Raw genomic sequence first — 16,990 nt, 5'->3', positions numbered from 1 at the left:
TATATATATATATATACAGTGGTATGCAAAAGTTTGGGCACCCCTCTGAGATTTCATGACAATTTGCTTTTCCTTTATAATAGAAGATCACAGCAACAACATTTGTTTTCCTACAAAGATGTAGACGTTTTAGTGTTTTCCAGACCAAAATTCTTAGGGTAGCATTACATAGTTTTATTATAATAAAATAAAATGCAAAAAATGGGATGTGCAAAAGTTTGGGCACCCTTATAAATAGCATTCATTTCAACACCTGTACGGATTTATAGCTGACAGGTTGCTGCACAAAATTGCTTTGATTAGCTCATTAGACCTTCAATTACAAAGACAGGTGGAACCAATCATGAAAAAGGCTATTTAACATAGGTAATAGCTGGCTGTGCCTGGCCTAGGTTCTTTCTTAGGGAGTGGCAAGATGGGGACCTCAAAACAACTCTCCACTGACCTGAAAGCTAAGATAATCCAACATTATAAATTAGGAGAAGGGTACAAAAAATTATCTGACAGGTTTAAGCTGTCTGTCTCCACAGTCAGAAACGTAGTTGTGAAATGGAAGGCCACAGGAACAGTCCGTGTGAAGGAAAGATGTGGTAGGCCGACAAAAATAGGGGAAAGGCACAGGCGAAGGATGGTGAAAATGGTCACAGAGAAGCCACAGACCACCTCCAGAGAACTACAACAACATCTGGCTGCTGATGGTGTAGTTGTTCACCGTTCCACAATCCAGCGTACTTTGCACCAGGAAGAGCTCATTGGAAGGGTGATGTGCAAAAAGCCTTTCCTGAGTGTTAATCACAAGAAGAGTCGCATGAGGTATGCAAAAGCACATCTGGACAAGCCAGAAGCATTTTGGAACAAAATACTGTGGTCAGATGAGACCAAGATTGAGTTATTTGGTCATAACATGAACAGGTATGCATGGCGAAAAAAACACACTGCATTCAATGAAAAGAACTTGTTGCCCACTGTAAAATTTGGTGGAGGATCTATCATGTTATGGGGCTGTGTGGCTAGCACAGGTACTGGAAAACTTGTTAAAGTTGAGGGCCACATGAATTCCTTACAGTACCAGGAGATTCTTGACAAGAATGTTCTAGAGTCAGTCACAAAGTTGAAGCTACGCCGGGGTTGGATTTTTCAGCAGGACAATGATCCTAAGCACCGATCAAAATCCACCAAGGAATTCATGCAGAAGCACAGGTACAATGTTCTGGAATGGCCATCCCAGTCCCCAGACCTTAACATCATTGAAAATGTATGGATTTATTTGAAGAAGGCTGTCCATGCACGGAGGCCAAGAAACCTGACTGAACTGGAGACGTTTTGTGTGGAAGAATGGGCCAAAATACCACCTGCCAGGCTTAAGGGACTTGTCTGTGGCTACAGGAGGCGTCTACAGGCCGTTATTGCAGCAAAAGGAGGCAATACTAAATATTAATGGAATTATTTCTTAGGGGTGCCCAAATTTATGCACATGCCTATTTTTGTTTGAATGCACATAAACATGTTTCTGTTTGACCAATAAAAGTTATTTCACTACTGAGATGTTTCTGTTACCATAAGGTATAACATATGTTAAAATGAAGTTGCTGCTTCAAAAGCTCAGCAAGTGACAAACTGATGCAGTGGTTTTCCTAAGGGGTGCCCAAACTTTTGCATACCACTGTATATATATTTATATATATATATATATACACACATCTCTGCAGATCGACGATGCTTTATTCAAAATGTCAAAATGAAAATAAATAAATATATACAGCCATTTACAGATATTGTGCTTCCTGCGATGTGAAAATTGTGCGAGCCCTTTTTGCGATTTAGAAAATAATTAAATAATTGTAACTTAAAAACAGTTCCTGCATGGGAGTGCTCATAACATGGTCTGCGTGTCTCTTGATTAACCAGGTCATGATTTCTGGGAGGAAACATTGCTCTTGCATTTGTGAAATAGGAGGAGGAAAACATATCCAACACTCAACAACTCAAACTAAAATAGTCTATATTGATTTATAGCACTACAGGAAAGTAAAACATACTTTAGTTTTTGATGTGATCTGTCCTTTTAATAACATTACACTATGAGCAAACAGTTGAAATATGTAAATAAATCAAACCAAAAGGAGCGTGAAGGTTACCTAAAGCGTCTCTGTGCTCTCCCTCCACATAGCACAGCTTGGCCATCAGCAGGCTGGCTTCCTGGATGTAGTCGGCCTGAGAGAGAGAAAAATAAAGACAATTTATCTCTTTTGAAGGTGTTTGACTCAGCTTTGTTTCCGCCTGCAGATGTTTTTTCTACAGATCATCTTCTGTGACCGTAATTATGTTACAGAAAGCAAAATCGATAAGTTACATTAATGCTTTTTTTAGGCAATTTGTCTCCCATGTCTTCCTCCGCAGTTACCTTGAGGTTCCCTCTGTCCAGAGCAGCAGTCAGATGTTTCCTGACCTCCACCAGTTTAGGTCGCGAGCCCCTGGGACTGGCCCCCTGTTTGATGGGGTTCTCCTTCAGGTAAGTCTGAAGCTTGCATTCTCCCTGCAACAACTCTCCGAGGTCATCTACACACACACACACACACACACACACACACACACACACACACACACACACACACACACACACACACACACACACACAATGTTAGGATGTATTTTCATTATTGAATTATCATTTTCTTTTCATCGATTGGTCAACAAAATTATATCAAAGTGTGTGTATAGTGTCATTTGTCCATCTTAGTTCATTAAGTTACAGTTTAACTTCAAATGTCTTCTTTGGTCATTCCAACAATATTCACTTAAATAGGATATAAATCAGAGAAAAGCCCAAAAAAATCTCCTTAATTAAGAGGCTGATAGCAGCATTTTCTTTCATATTTTTGTAGGAAATGTACTTCATGATTACTCGATTGTCCCAAAAACGTGGTGATTATATTTCCGTCAATCACCTTATTGATTAGTAGACTAACTATTGTATCTGAGGTTGATATACAAGTAAACTATGTAGGTTTTACGGTCAATTAATTGTAAGATTAATTTACAATTACAACAAATATGGTCGCTTTCTAATGACAATGTGACCACTTCAAGGGTTTGCCTGCTGGCCGGTATATTTATGTATATCTACATAGAGAAACACTGATTCAAGATTCAAGGGTGTTATTATTATATACATTATATAAATATTTATTTATTTATGTGCACAGGAGCTACAGCGTAGTTATGGCAATGAAAATATTCGGTCCCGAGCTCCTCCAATAATGCAACATATTATACAAGGACATAAGACAAGAATAGTGCAAAATGAAACAGAGTAGATAAGTTAGAATAAAATAGTGCAGGTTATGTTGCAAGACCAGTCTACAAGTAGTGCAGATGAAGTATATACATGTCAGAAAAATAAGTAAATACAATAAGCTAAATGATGCAGAGAATGTTGAAAGCTATTGCAGTGCTTACACACCGGTCAGATTTACGTACAGCCTTAACAAGCTTCTGAAGCGTGTGACTGTGTTAAGAGGTTCAAAGGGTGAAACCAGCAGTAATCCTGTTACTGATGCCAGTCAGTGACCGGAGCTCCCAGCTCTCATGTGCCACATTACATTCCACAGCAGCAGCATTCTTTCATAGAAACAATCTGCAACCTTCACATGTCCACAGTTGTACATTTGTTGGTACTGTTTGTTTTGGTAACATATCTGAGAAATAATGAGTCTAACATATAATCACATTTATTCTACATGAGAATAACATTTTGAAACTTTTCCTCTTCAATATAAAGATATCAGGGGATTTGTAACACTCTTACTAAAGCCACTAGAATATTTTTTTTTGTCTTGCAGTTTAAAGATCCAACAACATTTCTCAAGATTCAAAAGTTTTGATGTCCAATGCATATAAGCTACAGTGTGGGAATGGCAATGAAAATCTTAAATCCCGAGCTCCTCATTTCATTTCTGTTATAATAATGATGACACAATCCTGCATTTAAAATGTAGATCCAACATGGGCTGTTCCGTTCTGTGACTCACCTAGCACTTTATTTAAATGACGGTGCTTTTAATTAACAATAGTGATGTTACAGGGTCTTTTACAACCGTACATCACTGCAGTATGGTTAAAAGTTAAACCACTGGAGGCCAGCAATGACGATATTTCCAGGGGATGATCAGTCATTCTGTAGATGAAGATTTGAGGGACCGAATAGGAAATATATATCACACTAGTATTTATGGTAATTAAATGCATTAATCACCACAATAAGTCTATATAGGTGTGTTTTACATGCACTACATGACAGAACAGTGCACACATCTGAAGCAGAGTAATTCAGAAAGGATGTACTTTTTTTTTTGCAATTTAAAACAATTAATTCTGGTAAAAGACAACAGATAAACAAGATTCTAACATGAGTGATATAGCCGAAACTTGTGTGAATGGGTGGATTTAAATTGCATGGCATGATGGGATATCATACCGTTTAAAATGAATTTAAAGTATCATAAAATCCCTGTCAAATGAACGCATCAAGATGTATGACATCGTGTCAATCGTGATGCGTTCAATTTGCAGGGATATACAGTACAGTCTATGGATTTTACACATTTACAAAACATTGTATTTCTTTCTTTTAAATGTATAGTGAGGATTTGGCAAATGCTTGGGAACAGGTGTTATCTATTTATCTACATATTTCGTTTATGAGTATTTACTTTTTAATTGGCAGTATTGCGGTTTACAATTCAGCATCACCATCATTGAGGAGTTTGACAGCTATCATGTAGCATCACGTCTCTTAGCCACACAGCGAAGTTAAGAGAAGCTAACTGCGACGCAAAACCATCACTGACATTATAAGTGTGGATGTTTCGGCAGACTTGTACGATACATAGGGTTAATGTTAAAGCATATAAATACAATATTGTAGATCCAGTCAATTCGGCATTATCAAGTTCTCCACTGAAGGACATATCACCCACTGTAAGAAAAGTAAAATAATATTCTAATTATGATATAAAGGTTGTTGTATGTCGATAATAGGCGACTGAATAGTTTATCATTGGAGTCAAGTTAATACACTAACCTAATGACAGGTGTGTGTAGTTCCGCTTGACAGGAGGGGGCAGAACTGTCACAGGAACTAAGCTTAGTCTTATCTAAAAATCAAAGTATCTCATTGAGTATACACCATACTGCCCAAATGACGTGAAATCCTCTGTAAAAGGTAGCCTTTTTTACTTGACCTTTGCTAGCTAACTAGCTGTCACCACAGCATAGTGCAGGAAAACTCCCAGGCTCGGCTGCCTCTGTCAGGAAGTGCCGAGGACTGAGAGCAGGGAGCAGGCCTTACAGACTGAATGAACCAACAACCCGCACACTGCTTACCGTTTGATATGAGTTTGGCCGAGAGCTGTCGCACTAACTCCGGTATCTTGTCCCATTGACTCTCTGAACGGCACCGCTCTATCTCGGTCTCAAGTCGTGAGCCAGACTTCCTTGCTGTCATTTTTGTGAGTGGACTCGCCTGGACCAAAACACCACAAGAGGATCCCTCTCGCTAGTACAGGAGACAAGCTACCGTGAAACGTGGAATGCACTTTCCGCTAATAACTTTCAGAATAAAGCTTCGAAAACAAACGGTTGCAAGTTAATGAAACAAACAAAAATAATAATAATACTGATTTTACATTATATGTCATATATATATAGAATATGTATTACCACCATCAACAGAAGGTTTCAGATTCTTAACATAATTGTGCTTAGATTGAGCAACATTGCTTTCACACACTGTGTATAGTTGTAGTTCAAAAACATTATTGAGTAACATTTTTAGGATTTTTATGCTTCCCCTAATGTCTAACTAATTACATTTTTTAAATTCCATTCTAAAAATGGGTCTAATAGATTTTTATTTCCTGTCATTTGCATTAATAATGTGCAGCAAAACAGTTACCAATAGTCAATATTTTGGAAAGAAGGCTTTTATTCCGAAAAAGTCAGATAGGAAGTGTAGCACACAGTGCCCAGACAACCAGATTGTGGTGAGGTGTAAGGAGCGATTGCTATGGCAGATTTGTCGTTGTATTTAACTAATGTGAATGTTTCACTTGGGCAAACTATGGAAACTGATAAGGTGAGTCCATGTTATGTTACTTTGTTCACTTTTCTTGTTTGTGAAAGATAAAACACTGACTTTTTGTATTAACAGTGAATTACTTCCTTAGCTGCGAAGCTAACCGTCAACAAACAAACAAAGTAGCTAATAAGCTAACTTAAACTGGAGTGCTAACGTGTTTTGTTCAAATATTTGAGGCTATTTACTTGACTTACCGTACTTTGTAGTCGCGACATATTATGCAGTTAATCTTTTACTACTTATAAAGTTAGTAAACTACTTTTTGTAGATAGCTAAGTGTCTTGTGTTTTACTTATTAAGCGTTCATTGTGCCCATGGCGCATCAAACACCATTCAAATATATGTTAACATGCTTGCGCTTCGCCTGAAAGCACTAACAAATCCTACAAATAACGATTCATAAGACATTGGATAATACTTGTTACAATGGTGATGAAATGATTTACACGTATGGTCTTTTTGACAGAATCTAAAAGGAGAGAACGACTTTGAGAGGGTGGAAATGGGAGACTCTGCGGGGAGGCAGGGCAAAGTGAAGGTTCCCCGCAGGACCATCTTCTTTGCTAGTGGAGAGACCATGGAGGAGTACAGCACCGATGAAGAGGAAGAAGTGGATGAGCCTGTGAAGAGAGATGTCTTACCTGTAGATACGGTAGGATGGGTTTGAAACGTTCTAAAGTCACTTTACTAAAACCATCAGTATTTTACAGATACTGAACCAGCCTGAGATCTGCGGCATGTTAGGCTATGGAAATCTTAATGAACAGTCACTCATAACAAAATCCATTTCAATATGGCAATTAACCTCACAACATAAGAAGCCTAAAAAATCTACAAATAGCCTGAAATGTGTAGGATATATTAAAAAATCTGACTTCCGCTTGGGTTGTTTTTAGGAAATACAGTGGTGGAGTCAGTATTATAAATCCTTTATTCACCCCACAGCAATCATTTACAAAAATACAGCAGTAAAGGAGAAGGCTGTTAAATTGAATGGGGCTGTTCCTTATCACTACACTGCACTGCTGCCTTATAACATGCATTTGAATGTGGCAGAAACTAAGGAAAAAACTAAGGATACGTTGCATTATTGATTTTTTTCTGGCAATTATGTCCTTGATTAAGTGTTTGGTTTATAAAATGTAAGAAAATAGTGATAAATATGAGTCTGAAAAAAAAAGAGTTTCCTTTATTATGATATAAAACAGAGAAAATTATCAAATATAATCATGGGTCCTGCCCCCCCTCATCATTTGAGAACCACTGCTTCAATAATGTGATGATATGATCTTGCATCAATAGTGTTCTTTTGTGTTTTTAATTTTCATGTTCTCCTCATCTGTATTTTAGTCCAAACTGACCTGGGGTCCATATTTCTGGTTCCACATGTGGAGAATGGGCACTTCTACTATCTCAGGTAACACGGGTCTACTCTGTCAGTTGGTATTAATTCTAACAAGAACCAATCACATCTCACCTGGTTCTAAAATTTCAAGAGATTTAAGGTTTTTACAGACAGTCAACCACAAAATGTTATAAATACTCTGCAGAAATACTGGGAAACATGCATACTTTCATATGAGATGCTTTACATTACTTGTTTTTAGCTTGAATTGTGTCTTTTATTGCTTCATGTCAAAAGGTTTTAGAAGATGTATTCATGATGTGTGTATGTGTCTTTTCCGTAGTGTGTGACTTCATGGGAGAGAGACTGGCCTCTCTGTTCGGCATCACTTCTCCTAAATACCAGTACGCTATAGATGAGTACTACCGCATAAAGAAAGAGGTATGACGCATGTGCACACACACATCCTTGAGTTTCACTGCAATTTTATATGTTTTTATATAAGGGATGATTCCTTTCTCAATAATGACCGGCTCACTGCACAATACTCTAATTACTACACGTCTTCTTACTTAATAAAATGTCAATTTGACTATTTTATTTTTACTGTAGCCCACTTTTTATGTTCTCTACTGGGCACAGTTTAGCCATCAATAATCCAAAGTTTGGTGCTCTCCACAAATATACAAATGACTATTGAAAAAGTATTTTGTGGTGTTTTCTGGTGGTGCAAAAAAAAAAACGATTGTTGTGGATACAGCTGACGTAAAATTGACCGGAATTCTTTCTGCGGATTGATATGACTGCATATAGCTTATTAATCGGAGCATCCTTAGCAATGGCCTGCTATCGGAAAAGAGCAGACTGCTGAATGTCCAAATTGACAAATCAGAATCTTGTAAGCCAACAACTCAGCAGTCTTATATATAAATAAAGTCACACCTTTTTTAAAGCTGTTTGCGCGAAGGCTGGAGCATAACACAAAAAATAAATGTCAAACGATAGATAAGTCGTGCTGAATGCAACACACACCACTGTTGTCCTGCAGGAGGAGGAGGAAGAGGAGGAGAACCGTCTGGCTGACACGGCGGAGCATCGCTTTGCAGAGCAGCGACGAGGCGAGCACAACGACCCTCACCCTGCCACCGTGGATCAGCCGGAAGCTTCCAGAGCCTCCTTTGTAAACATTAGCTTTGAGCTGGAACCTGAAGCTCCTCTCAGCACCACAGAAACAAACAGAGTGCCCTCCCCACTTCCCTCATGAAAACTTCAGCATTTCTCTCCATTACAAGTCCGAACACATTAATTGACTTTGCTTTATAGATTAATAATACTGTTATTTTTTTATTTTATAGTACTCCGTGCAGGGAGAAATACAAAGGGCTGTAGCAGTGCACTCGCCGTACCTGTGAATTTAAGTGTGTGTAAGGCGTTAAAATCCTATGCAAGACTGAGAGGTATCTTTGAACTGTTTTGTTGAGCATAAAAGGCTAAGTTGAGAAAGGTAAATAAATGGTGGGTGTTACATTTTTTGAGAAATACATAATAAATCTCAAATGTTGTTTATTATTTAATAAATAGATGGAAATCCAACGTAAGCTGAACAGAGAACGAAAGGTTAAATATTGTCCCTTCCTCTGGTATGAGCATGAACACACACATGATTCTACTACTGGATATATGCAAAGTCAGACATTTCACTACATAAACCAAGTTTGTAAACACATGACCTGAGTTATTGCCTAGGCCTGGGTTAATCCAACATCTAAATTCACAGGAGTAAGATTTGCTTTCACATATTAGCTAATATCTATCTAGCATATGAATCTTGTGTTACATCTTTACATAGCAGCACATACTAACTGATTTCATGGCTCTCCTGCAAATAATTATAACAAATCTATGTCTGCATAGTGTATTGATAGACCAAAAAACCTCCCGGTCACTATAGTGTCTTTAAGATAAAGTTAAGTATTGCATCACTATTGTGTAGATGGATATATGTCATTGAGATTTGGAGCCGTGTGAGAAGTAACACTTTTTGTTCAAATGTACTTTAATACTTACCTCAAAGAGACGGTATGCTTTCTTTGTACTTGTAAACATGTAAACATTGATTCTGTGATGATATCAATTGACAAACAGAACGACCTACTATGATCTACACTATTGCCTTCATGTTGTTGAGGGTTCATCTTAAAGTGTCCTTGTTGAAGCGTCTGAGTGCAGCAGGCGTAACACTGAGCTATCATAAGCTGCTTATTGATTCTTTTTATCCTCTGACATGGCTGAGTGACAGGCCTCAGATCTCAGAGCAGCCCTGAAGTGGTGAAGATTCAGAGAAATGACAATGATCTAGTGCTAGAAGAGATTTCTTTATGGGCTTTAAAGAAGTATTGGATGCAACAAATCAGAGCCGATGCATGTATATAACACTGTGGGTTTCTGTCCGTCTTCAATGAAGGATATTAGTTGTGCTTTTTAAAGGAAAAAGGAAAATATGCAAAAGCTATTTTAACAAACCTTTATTGAATATGTGTATACATATCTATATTTTCTGTGTTAATAAAACCGTTAAACAATCTGAAGGTTCTTCTGTTTTGAATTTGATACACAATATTAAAAAATAGGTGAAAAGCAACTGCAGGTACAACAATGATATAAACAGGCTAGGGGAAAACATATAAGTGTAGACAGAGAAAACCAGGTGACATACAGAACTTCACAGAACATTTATATATATTAATATTTTCCTCACATTTTCACTAACAAACTAATCCCTATGACACGGGGAAACTCTTAATACAAAAAGAAAATGATGTGACAAGGAAGTAGTGACAAATAAATAGCTATCCCATTCTGCTATAAAGGAATCAGAGACATGTTTTACTTCCCAGAAAGTTTTCTTAAGGGTACACTTCTGATGTAAAACTAGTTTTCCTATTCCTCCGTCTTATCTACTGTTATAAAACCGATCCCTTCCTTATTTGTTGACAGGTCTAAATTCTGTACCTGATAAATCTTCACTTCACCAATCAGGTCTTCACATGTTTTGCTTCTCAATGCACCTGGGATGTAAGCGGTTGCGCCAGATCTTTTCTGCAACATGTTTAATGACCACTAAGGGGCAACAAAACCAAGCCGTGAGCTAAACCTTGACATATCAGATGCATATACTTGACTTGAATCCAGCGCACCTCCACAAACCTGATACTGTTTATTCAGAAGTGTATTAAATAGAATGTTAGCGAAAATGCATTTTTGTGAATGAATGAGAATAAACATCAGAATGTTGCTGTTGTTAAACTCAGCCACCGATTAACCTGAAATCATCAAGACTTTTTTTCTTCTTACTGATTCTTTATTTACCATGTAGGATTGCAAGCAAACCTTACTGAGTGCAGGTTTTCCTTTCCTGTACAAAAAGTGTGAAGAATACAAAATAATTAAAGACATATAGAAAAGTAAAATCTCTATGGTATTCAATGAGTTAGTAATTCATTTACAAATATGCACTTTTTAGGGTTGAAGTGTTGTTTTAGGTTGATATGGTAAAAGGTGCATATTTTATGTATTTATTATCATTTAGGAAAGTGACCTCTAGTGATGTTTCTGCCACCTACAAATGTAAGTCCAATATTCATCCACCTTTAAGCTCTTTGTTTGTGTTTTCAAAGGAACTTAACCAAAACAGTGAGCTCAGGCATCCATTATAGCCACTTTAAATGTAATTTGACAGTCATTTAGTTGAGATATTTCTAATAGACCAACAAAACAGAAGCATGTAGGCATTGTGAGGAAAGGAATCATAAGGAAACATTTATTTAAAAAAAGGTCAAAGACAAAAACACATCTTCTATACAGGAATATAACAGTCAGGAACACAAAGCACTCAATCCATTCATTTCTCCAGGTTCTCCTATCCAGCTAAACTTCCCCAGAGGGACAGTCAACAGGAAGTGTTCACGGCTTTCAGGTTGGGAGTGAAATGTTGGTACCAGGAGTGTCTCTTCTACCACGTCATCTTCAGTTGTCATCGAGATCAGCCGTGCTGCTGCCGTCACTGTCGTTGGCGACCAGCACCTCTCTGTTCTCGTAGGTCCAGAAGCCGTTAAGGTCGATCAGGATGCTTGTGACGGTGTCGCCCTGGCAACTGTTGACCAAGTCCTGGAGGGTTATCTTGTAGGGGTCTTTAGGCTTCACCATGTCGTAGATCTCATCCTGAGGAGAGGCAGCAATCAGAAACTTGTAATCTTTACCCGAAAACAAAAAGGTTTCTCAGTTAGTGTGTAATTTACTTTTACATCCTGGAACGTGACCAGCTCCTGTCCATGGATTTTCATCTGCTCCTGAATGGCCTGAAGAATAAAAGAACGCACCGGCATAAAACATGTGTGTATTCTTGTACTTCTGATGCTCATAAAGAGATTCAAGCTAGCCTTAAAAAGGGGCCAATCAGAATCAGAACTATTTTAATAATCCCAAGGAGAAATTGGTTTTCATGACAGTTGTTCCATAAAGAATGAAGAAAATAAAATAGAAAATATTATGAAAAATAATAATGAGGAATGAAGAGGATCAAGGAACAGAATTTACCCTGAAGAAAAAGTTGAGGGAGAAGACGTTGAGGTATCCTCGATTCTCCATGTCCAAAAGTTTGAAAATGTACTGCAACGCTGCGGGCTCCTTCCTGTTTTCCAATGCCAACACAAAGTCGAGATAGGTCTTATAGTCCTGAGGGAGAAGAACACAGTAGAGAGTTAAAACATTAAAACGTATAATCAAAAGTGTCAGCAACCTTCTTAGTCTTTTTCAAACTGTGAAACAGGTGGGAAAAAGTTTTTCCATAACATGAGGGTAATGTTAAATCATTTTCTAACCTGTATTATTTGTGCCTTTACAGAAAGAAATTAAAACTCAACTGGAAAGAACATGAATGCTTATAGTCCTATTTGGAACATAGGGTAGTTGGCCATTTCAGCCTCTTGCTTCCAAAATTAGTATTACAACTACAAAGAAAAGGATCCAAACAACAGATGTATAAAACAAATACATCAATTGGACACATGGAGAATGAATAACCATTAGCAGTAATGCCACCTTTAATCTGTCACCCGTCTGTATTCCTATCAGTACTGTTTCTGATTGTACCATTTCTCCGTCGTAGGTGAGGCACTCCTGGAACACTCTGTCCAGGAAGACGGAGGTGAGTGTGGCTGTGCCGTAGCGCGAGAGCTCCTCTTTGCTCAGCATGCCGTTGTGGTCCTTATCCAGGTTCAGGTACTGGCCTGTAGACACACAGACACAAAAACTAGAATCAAATTATTGTGGTTGTTTGACTTTGCAATCCAGTCAAGTTTATCCATATCCACAACCATTGCCACAGACAGCGTCATGCAGCTCTCTCTCCTCTGAAGAGAGAAGTTTCTAACGGTGAAACTCTGCTAAACGCTGCCGTGATTAAACCCCATATTATGTTCCAAACCACATCAAGCATTATTTCTGAAACACTTCTCAGTGTTTACCAGTAGAACAGACACATTATATGTATTATATAAACAACAACTCTAAGTCCCTCCTGCAGACATCCTGCTGAATACACAGACACACAGAGGTGCTGCGGAGGGGATTCAGCTCGCGACTGTATACTGCGGACGATAGGTTGGGATGTGTCACGTGGGGGGGAATGTTGCCAGGAGTTCAATGTAAAGCCAGCCCACATTTCGGTTATGACGTCATAACGGCAGCAAATCTGAATCAGCTCGTTTGTACCCCTGTTTTTAGAGATGTGGGTAAGGTTGAAAAGAGAGATGGCTGTATTTCTGACACTTTGTGAGTCTCCTAACACACCGGGGACACATATTTATGTATAAAAGACAGCAAAAAGTGCATTTTGCACGATAGGGGACCTTTAATATTTGATTTATACACCTATAACATTCCTGAGGATCATCATGAAGATCTGATGAGAGACTGGAAGCCTGACATTCATGCATAGACATTTCCTCACCGTAGACTCGGAGAGCAGAGGGGGCAGAGAACCAGTTGGACTCCTGACTCTCCTTAGACAGCTCCTCGTCTCTCAACTAGGAACACAGAGGAAGAGGAGAAGAGAGACATAACACCAGCTGGTCTGTACACTGATGGGAATATTGCTTAATAATGGAGTTGACTTTACAATGTGATATCATAATAAGGTATTAATCGAGATAAAACAGCTACAATTTTCTTTTGAAAAAATAGGGTTGGTCCTTTTAGTGCCTGCTGGTAGTGTAGAAACCAGATAAACTTGACATTTTGTCACATACGCCTACAATAAAAAAACAATAGACCTTTAAATAAAGAAAAGAGAGTAATATAATAGGTTCTACCTCCAATAAGTCATCCAGGAAACTGCAGGCTAATATATCCTGGATTTTAATCTTTCCTGAAAAACAAAGCAGACCCACTCTCATTAAAGGAAATACATAATAGTAATCCTTCACTTGTATTAAACAACATTATAATGTAGACACATTTTTATAATCTGTGTGGTTCAGGCTCACCTGTTCGGAGGGGGTCGAGGAAGAAGAAGAACTTCCTGACAGCGGTGCAGACGTAGAAGGAGTAGAAGGACTTCTCCAGTCCGTCCAGCTGAGGCAGAGTGGGAATCAGCTCCAGGATGTAGTTCTCTAGATCCTATTTCACAAAATCATTGCTTTTTAAGATTTATTTCAGAATATTTTAACAGTTTAAATGTGTGTTTAAGTTAAGGAATGCTTACCGACTCTCTGAGGTGGCCCTGTCCTGCTACATCATACAGACTCAGGCCGATACGGGTCTGATGCAGCCACACTACAGGTACAGAGAGAAAAGATTACCAGACAGTCACCACTTCAGATTAATCCATGCAAGTAAACTAGGCATCGAGGTACTTAAACAAACAAATATATAGGGGAAAGAGCTAACTTAAGCATAGAAAATGTTTGAGTTTCCGGTAAAGAAGCTGTTTTGCCAGGGGTTCTACTTTTTAGAACACATATTATATACTAAACATGTAAAAAGAGACGAGGTAGACAGAGAGGATGAAGGTCCGGACCTTTCCTCATGACGTAGTTGAAGAACTGCATGATGGAGATCCTGCCGTAGGGGTCGCTGTGGAGCAGCTTGGCGTACACTCTGGCAGTGAAGAATTTACTAATGGAAAGAGAGGAGAGAAGGGGAGAAAAACTTTATTTTACCTCACTCTATTTTATCTGAAAGCCCTTTAAATCTTATATTGATATGTGTTTTTCCCCTGGAAACAGAACTATTTTAAATAGGATTTTACCCTTTTCTGGATATTTCGATTCAATTATTCTCCTCTATTCACATCAAGACAGATTTGTCTTTACTTTAAATCATATAAATATTCAAACCCTTCAAGCCAGACACCAAAGTCAAAAACATGGTCTTTCATGCACTTGTCGATTAGGGGATTTTGGATTATTCTGCTTCCAATTAAAAAAGATTTTGTCTTTTTTTTGTAGACTTTCTTATTTATTGAAAAGTTGTTGGCTTAAGATAAGGCATAATTTGCATTATTAAACACTACACAATTCCTAATAAAAAAATATTTGTCATGGAACAGTTCAACTGGGGAAATCTATAGTGATATCTACTAGTTATTGTTTTACCCTATTCACCTGTAGACTGCAAAATGTATATAATTCACACATCAATGGATATTTTTAAAGGTTGCTTATTCTCAAGTTCTTCCTCATAGTTTTCAATCTCTACTAAATCATTTTACTGTAGTTATAAGATTTTATTTTACCCTTAATATACAGTCATACCCAAAGGCAAGACACGTTGACATCTAAGGGATATAAAGTGAAGGTGACAGCAGAGAGATTTTCTATAATTAACTTTTGATCAATCCTTGGTGTAAACAGGAACACATAAAACAAGACTGGCACAGAAAGAGGGGGGTTTACCCAGACTGTGCTGTGCCAGTAAACCTCTACTTCCTGTTCCTCACCTGCACTTGGTCCCAGCCTGCTCCCCCACCTGCAGGTAGGCTTCATAGCTGATCATGGCCTCCTCCCCACTCACTGGAGGCACCTGGTGCTTATCGAGCAGGAACCACAGGTTCTACAGGAACACAAAGAGGAACAGAATACAGACACCAAATAAAGACCATGCAATGTTTTTACTCATGTAGAAGTATGTCATTAGGTTGTGCCTGACTAAAGTGTTTACCTGTAGTTCTTCATTATCCAGCAGCTCTCTGCTCTTCCTCTGCAGGAACACGGCTCTGGATTCCTCTCTCAGTTTCTGAAGTAACACTTCGTCCTCTGCTGGGAGCTGCATATCAACATCAACAACATTATCCTCATCATCACTAACACCATCACGTGTTTCAATATTTTTACTGTAATGTACTGTATGAGCATTTTCATCACAGTTATTATCAAAACAGCTGAAATGCAGTCATTGCAAAACTGCATTTAAAAGTTTTCTTATTTCTGGTGTAATATCATTTTTTAATCTTCATCCCAATGCCAGCTTGCCCGATAAACACGTCAAGAAACAGTGCGATATTGTCTCGTCGCCAAATATTACATCGTTTTTCTGACAATTATATATATTTACCAATATCAGAAAGTGTACAACAAATACATTTAGATTAGATTTAATTATGTTTGCCTACTTATTGCAATTGACATTGTTATTGCGATTCAACAATAAATTTTTTATTAAGTTAATACAGTTTAGGGTGTCCTTACATACAGAAGCTTGCCCAGCGAAATATAGTAGATATTATTCGGGCAGAAAATCTAAAAGACTACATATTGTTCCTCTTACATATTGAAATGTAATATTTTTCTTCAAATGGTAAGTGAACTTATTTGGCAGATGCTGTTATTGTGATTTAGTGATGCCAAGGGTTGAGTCATTGGTCTACCATAACCCAATCAAAACTGCATGAATGACAAGACTTTTCATTGGGTTTGTATGTTATGAATCAATATATTACCCTGTAGTAAAATCGTGGGATGGTCTTGTAGGACTTGTCTTTGTCGCCTCCCTCCTTCCACTCAGTATAATACTTGGTGAACAGCTCGGTTTCTTCTGCTTTCTTTTCCTCTTCGCTCCTCACATCTGAAACGTCACACCAACAACAGTTAATGTTGACTTAGCTAACAGATGACATAAGCTACCAATACAAAGCAGCTAGCTTTAGCCGCCAGTTTGTAACATTATTTTTAATTTTTGTCTCACCTTTTTTGGTGTTTGCTAATCTTCTTTTCAAAATATCCGACCAATGAGGCAGTTGTTCTTTAGCCATACTTGCTAAGAAGTGAATTTAATATTTCGTTAGTATATTTGAGCCATTCTAAAAGACAAAAACTGTTAAAAGTACACTTGTGTACAAAAGTAGCGAAGCTACCTAAAAGTGGAACAACGTCAATATACCGACTAAAGCAGAGTATAACTTCCGGTTTGAATATGTTATTTCAAAATAAAATACTTTTGAAATGTCT

At 38.0% G+C, this 16,990-nt stretch overlaps 3 protein-coding genes across 7 annotated transcripts in view; 1 reads left to right on the top strand and 2 right to left on the bottom strand.

The window, feature by feature from the left end:
- ttc7b (tetratricopeptide repeat domain 7B) overlaps positions 1-5,578 on the bottom strand; it is a 28,037-nt gene extending 22,459 nt beyond the window's left edge. For all 5 annotated transcript variants that reach the window (XM_063909433.1, XM_063909434.1, XM_063909435.1 and 2 more), the window contains exons 1-3: positions 5,386-5,578; positions 2,405-2,559; positions 2,139-2,214 (exon numbers count right to left, since the gene is read on the bottom strand). In XM_063909433.1, the coding sequence (XP_063765503.1) occupies positions 2,139-2,214; positions 2,405-2,559; positions 5,386-5,506 (352 nt within the window). In that variant the 5' untranslated portion in view covers positions 5,507-5,578. The remainder of the gene's footprint in view (positions 1-2,138; positions 2,215-2,404; positions 2,560-5,385) is intronic.
- Positions 5,579-5,982: 404 nt separating this feature from the next.
- Positions 5,983-10,068, top strand: fam177a1 (family with sequence similarity 177 member A1). Its single transcript, XM_063908838.1, has 5 exons — positions 5,983-6,136; positions 6,606-6,791; positions 7,490-7,556; positions 7,828-7,925; positions 8,533-10,068. Exons 1-5 carry the CDS (start codon positions 6,068-6,070, stop codon positions 8,746-8,748), a joined length of 636 nt encoding a protein of 211 aa, XP_063764908.1. The 5' UTR covers positions 5,983-6,067; the 3' UTR covers positions 8,749-10,068.
- Positions 10,069-11,275: 1,207 nt separating this feature from the next.
- On the bottom strand, positions 11,276-16,928 carry ppp2r3c (protein phosphatase 2, regulatory subunit B'', gamma). Its single transcript, XM_063908837.1, has 13 exons — positions 16,728-16,928; positions 16,483-16,607; positions 15,705-15,809; positions 15,484-15,596; positions 14,563-14,660; positions 14,248-14,318; positions 14,030-14,162; positions 13,856-13,911; positions 13,495-13,570; positions 12,636-12,772; positions 12,081-12,218; positions 11,783-11,842; positions 11,276-11,705 (listed from the first exon to the last, which is right to left on the bottom strand). The coding sequence occupies exons 1-13, from the start codon at positions 16,792-16,794 to the stop codon at positions 11,511-11,513; spliced, it is 1,374 nt and encodes a 457-aa protein (XP_063764907.1). The 5' UTR covers positions 16,795-16,928; the 3' UTR covers positions 11,276-11,510.
- Between the last annotated feature and the right edge of the window lie 62 nt (positions 16,929-16,990).

This window comes from Eleginops maclovinus, chromosome 19 (genome assembly GCF_036324505.1).
Source record: "Eleginops maclovinus isolate JMC-PN-2008 ecotype Puerto Natales chromosome 19, JC_Emac_rtc_rv5, whole genome shotgun sequence".
In the NCBI taxonomy this organism is placed as follows: Eukaryota; Metazoa; Chordata; class Actinopteri; order Perciformes; family Eleginopidae; genus Eleginops; species Eleginops maclovinus.
Note: the sequence above shows the minus strand (reverse complement) of the source record. Positions and strands in the feature narration are given on the sequence as shown.